The 4,639-nt window shown below is 45.2% G+C and overlaps 1 protein-coding gene across 2 annotated transcripts in view; it reads left to right on the top strand.

Moving 5' to 3' along the window:
• Nucleotides 1-4,633, top strand: part of LOC107118485 (transmembrane protein 18-like) — an 18,678-nt gene extending 14,045 nt beyond the window's left edge. For both annotated transcript variants that reach the window (XM_015420838.1, XM_015420837.1), the window contains 2 exons: nt 3,756-3,849; nt 3,936-4,633. In XM_015420838.1, coding sequence (XP_015276324.1) covers nt 3,756-3,849; nt 3,936-4,031 — 190 coding nt within the window. In that variant the 3' untranslated portion in view covers nt 4,032-4,633. The remainder of the gene's footprint in view (nt 1-3,755; nt 3,850-3,935) is intronic.
• The last annotated feature ends 6 nt before the right edge of the window (nt 4,634-4,639 follow it).

Raw genomic sequence — 4,639 nt, 5'->3', positions numbered from 1 at the left:
TGTTCTCCGCTTCCAGGGGTTGAGAGAGGAAGATGGAGAGAGCCTTAGAGACATACTAGCAACTGCTCTTGCACCACTGGTTGGCATTGAAGCGGATAAACTAAAAGAAGAGATGGATTTGGCCTATCGGGCCTACTCCAACTATACAAGGAAAAACAAGTTGCCAGCTGAAGTGGTGGTGAAATTCTCAAAACAACGTCTCAGGGATCAAATTTTAAAGTCTACATCAGCAACACCCCTGAAAATCGGGGATCAACAAATTAGAATTCTGAAAGATGTTCCATTTGAAATCAGAATGAAAAGAAAAGAATACAAAGGACTGACCACCTTCTTACAAAAAAGACAAATAAATTACAAATGGCTGATTCCAGAAGGACTGGCTTTCAAGTTTAATGATAAGAGAGAGAAGATTGACTCCATCTTCAAGGCTCAAGACTTTTTGAAAAAGCACACCAGCAAAGAAGAAGGTGCAGAACTGGCAAAGTGGATGTCGACGTTAAGCGTAGAAGACAGCAGCTCGGAAGGGGAGGCCAAGGACGAGGAAGAAGGAGGAGCGTCGGGTTCAAAGTATAACCTGAGAGAGAAAAGTGGAAGGAACTATAAAACTTAAAAACTGTCATCTTTCTCTTTTTAGGGGACTTTATTCTGGAAGAATAAATTGGCAGATGCCAGAAGGATAATACTAACACACTAATTACCTTGGTTAACACTACTGGAAGAAAAGAAGAAGCTTCGGTGTAGAAGAAAATTGTGGACTCTCTGATTTGATTATAAAAAGATTTAACAGATTAGCAGATTACGAATACCACTCACTCTTTTCTTTGTCCCTCTTTATACTTTCCCCTATTTCCAATTATCAGTGAAATATCTCCCCTTTTTAGGGGAGCGAATAAATCGTATTAAAAAAAGAAAAGAAATGGAGAAGTAAAACAAGGAGCTGATTTGAAGCAGGGAAAAGTCCCTCCCCCTCCCCCACGTTATTGCCTATGCCCAGGGGTCGTTTGGTAGAAAAAGAGCTAGGGGAACTCATTAGCATATGCCACACCCCCTGACATCGCCAGAAGTGTGTCATAAGGCCACACCTCCTGACATCACCGGAGGTGTGTCATAAGGCCACACACCCCGCCCCCAACGGTCCCGGCCGCCGCCGCTGGCCTTGCAGCTCCACTGCCGAGCCCCATGAGGGGCCTGGCGGTGGACCTGCAAGGCCGGCGGGAGTGCAAGGAAGCCCCGCAAAGGCCCTCCCTGGCCCCAGGCAGGCAGCAACTTACCCTCCCTCTTCTCCTGCCTCCTCCTGGCTGAATGAGGGCCAGAAGCAGGGGGCGGGGCTTCGTCATGTGCCCCGCCCCCCGTACCTCACCTGGGGGAACTGCGATCCCCCCCGAAATGACCTCTGCCTATGCCCAATGCAGTATTTTCAGTAACTGGGCTTCTTGACCGAGAAAATGCCATTGCTGAGCAGCAGGAGTGTTGCAAAAGTGTTTCCAGAATTACTGCAGCTCTCATGGCTGAGTTGAGCCAAATGCTGTTGGGGGTGGCAAGCTGCAAGAAGCAGGGGCTAATTATTAGGAAAAAAATGTTTTCAAAACTCAGTAGCTGAAATTAAGCACTAGGGTCTAAAGTGGCAGTTTCTTACGGCGCCAAGTACCTATGGCTTTAAAATCCCTGTTGTGGTAATGATGCGCGTGGCTCACTGTTGAAGATATTTTTATAGAGGCTGCATTCTGTAACTGTATTTTACGGTGTATGAAAATAACCTTTTAGGATATGGATTGGCAGCTCCCCAGAATACGTGGTAGAGCTGTGGAGACATGTGCAGTGGACATTTATTACCTTTGCTGTGTTGCATTTTCAAGGGTGCATGCATCACTCTGACAGGTGACCCACAGAAACCAAGAGCATGCCACTTGCGTTCCTTTGAAGACCATTGCAAAGCTGTGTTTGGCTTTATCTGAGCTGGATTGCATCTAAACTCCTCAGGCCAGTGATCGCGGTCTCCACTCCCAGTTTATCCTTCATTTGACCATAGGTGGACAATTTGTATGCATGTTTAATTTGCTTGTGTTGGTTCAGCTCTGTCCATTGAAATGAATAAAGACTTCTGTATACACTTCTGCATATGCATCAAAGAGGGCATTCAGAAGAGCGTACCGATAAAACACAAGAAGAGAGAAGAGATTGGATTTATACCCTGCCCTTCACTCAGTCTCAGAGCGGACTACAGACTCCTTTCCTTTCCCTTCCCCTCCCCACAACAGACACCCTGTGAGGTAGATGGGGCTGGGAGAGCTCTTTCAAGAACTGCCCTTTCAAGGACAGCTCTTGTCAGAACTATGGGTTGCCCAAGGTCATCCAGCAGCTGCAAGTGGAGGAGTGGGGAATCAAACCTGGTTCTCCCAGATTAGAGTCCACACACTTAACCACTACATCAAACTGGCACTACACCAAACTGAAATGGGATATGCAGTTATTGTTGTGTAATGGTTGTTTTCCTTAGGAGCCTGGTAGATATAATAGAACTTTGAAGGATGATAAAACAAGATCCCCGTAGAACAGGGGGTGGCCAAACTTGCTTAACGTAAGAGCCATATAGAATAAATGCCAGATGTTTGAGAGCCCCAAGACATGGCAAATATTACACACATTTTTATTGAAAAATATGCAGATTTGCTTTTTATTAACATTAAATGAGACTGCCAAAAATAAAAACAAAAGGGGTAAAAACAGATATTGATTTGTCCAATGATATTTATTTGTTTGCTATTGATATTTATTAGTCTAAAAGAGAGAGAAAGAGAGAGGTGGAAAGAAAGAATGAGGAGTAAAGAGAGAGAGAGAAAGCAAATAGATGGGGGAGGAAGGGAGAGAACGAGAGAAAGAAAGAACGAATGCACGAAAGAAAGAAAATAGATAGAAGGAAGAGAAAACAAGTAAGGAAAGGAGAAAGAGAAAAGTGGAAAGGAGGAAGGAAGGGGAAAGAGAAAGTGAGAGAGGTGGAAAGAAAGAAAATAAATGGGGAGAGGTGGAAAGAAAGCAACTTTAAATTTGTTCACCAGCGCCCCCCATGCCCCCACGCCAGCCACCTTGGCTTGGAGAAGGGATTTAAAGAGACAAATGCCTTCTCCAAGACAGCAGGCAGGGCCGTGGGGTGGGGACTTGGAGAACACCTTTAATTTTAAATGTGCTCTCCAAGCCCCCTGCCCCTGCTGTGGCACTGGCTTGGTGAAGGGATTTAAAGAGACAAATGCCTTCTGTGAGCTAAGCCAGCCAGCAGGTGTGATGGCGGGGTGGGGCTTGGAGAACACATTTAAATTTAGATGGGCAGGGAGGAGAGAAAGAGAGAAAGAAAGGTGGAAAGAAAGCAAATAGTGGGGGGGGGAGGTGAAAAGAAATCAACTTTAACTTTAAATGCATCCTCCAAGCCCCCCCCCCACTGACTGGCTTGAAGAAGGGATTTAAAGAGACCAATGCCTTCTCCAAGCTGGCTGCCACGGGGGTGGGGGGCGGCCTTGGAGAACACATTTATTTTCCTCCACTTCAAGCCTACCCAGGGAGGGGAACACTAGCTGGGGAAGGGAAGACAGACTGGGGAGGCATACTTCCCCAGCTGCCCTTCTGGGAGCTGCACAATATGCATGAAACAGCCGCATGTGGCTCCTGAGCCAGTTTGGCTCCCCCTGCTGTCGAATATGTTAACCAGCATAGCACTGCGTACGTTCTGCTGTTGGCTTAGTTTCTTTTCTGTTCCTTTGCAGGCTGTTCTCCAAACACCAGTACTTCGATTCAAGAGGAATGTTTATTTCCTTAATATTTTCAGTGCCCTTGCTGCTAAATGCTATCATAATTGTGGTAAGTGCTAATCTGTCACTTTACAAATGCAGGCCCTTCATAGCTATTGGCCATGTCACACGTCAACATTTTGCCTTGATTTCCAGATTGCATGGGTTTACAAAACACTGAACGTGATGACTGAACTAAAGACCTTGCAGCAGAAAAGGAAAGCGAAAAAAGAAAACAAGAAAAGTAAATGAATCGGATTGTCTTCCGGAATTTCCTTGGGGACTGCCATACTGTTGTCCTTCACAGTGTGATCTTTTTGAAGATTTGCTTGTCTGTGCTGACCTCTCTTACAAGTATACTGTCTCCATTCGTTCACTTTCCGTTTGAATGCCAGTCATGTCACAGCTTCTTTTGCGGTCCACTGTGTAAAATAGCTTATTCTGAGCAAGTAGTAAAGCAACTTCAATTATACACTGGACATAAATTCACATTTAAAAATTGAGGTACCACTTCTGCATCCAGGCTAATGGTGGATTTTGTGCAGCTGCCAGCAACCATGTCAAAATGCTAATGAGATGCAAAAAGATATCTGTCTTTAATATGTTATTGATTTAGCTGTTTTGTCTCCTGCGGGTTGGATGGTCATTTTAAAGAACATGGGTACCACTTCATCGAGCAACTATCAGCTATGCTAACTTTCTGTTCTGTGTTAACTGTGACACCAAAATAATTTGTGAACTGGGTTCTGTAAAAAAACCCAACAACCTTGGTCCTATTCTCCGTTTTCAATTTGCAGAACGGGGCAATTCCCTCCTCCAACTGCTGACCCCCTGTTCTTGGGGATCACTACCCCCCCCCC

Source organism: Gekko japonicus, unplaced genomic scaffold (genome assembly GCF_001447785.1).
Source record: "Gekko japonicus isolate JY-2015 unplaced genomic scaffold, Gekko_japonicus_V1.1 scaffold2110, whole genome shotgun sequence".
In the NCBI taxonomy this organism is placed as follows: domain Eukaryota; kingdom Metazoa; phylum Chordata; class Lepidosauria; order Squamata; family Gekkonidae; genus Gekko; species Gekko japonicus.
This window is presented reverse-complemented; position numbering and strand designations above follow the sequence as displayed.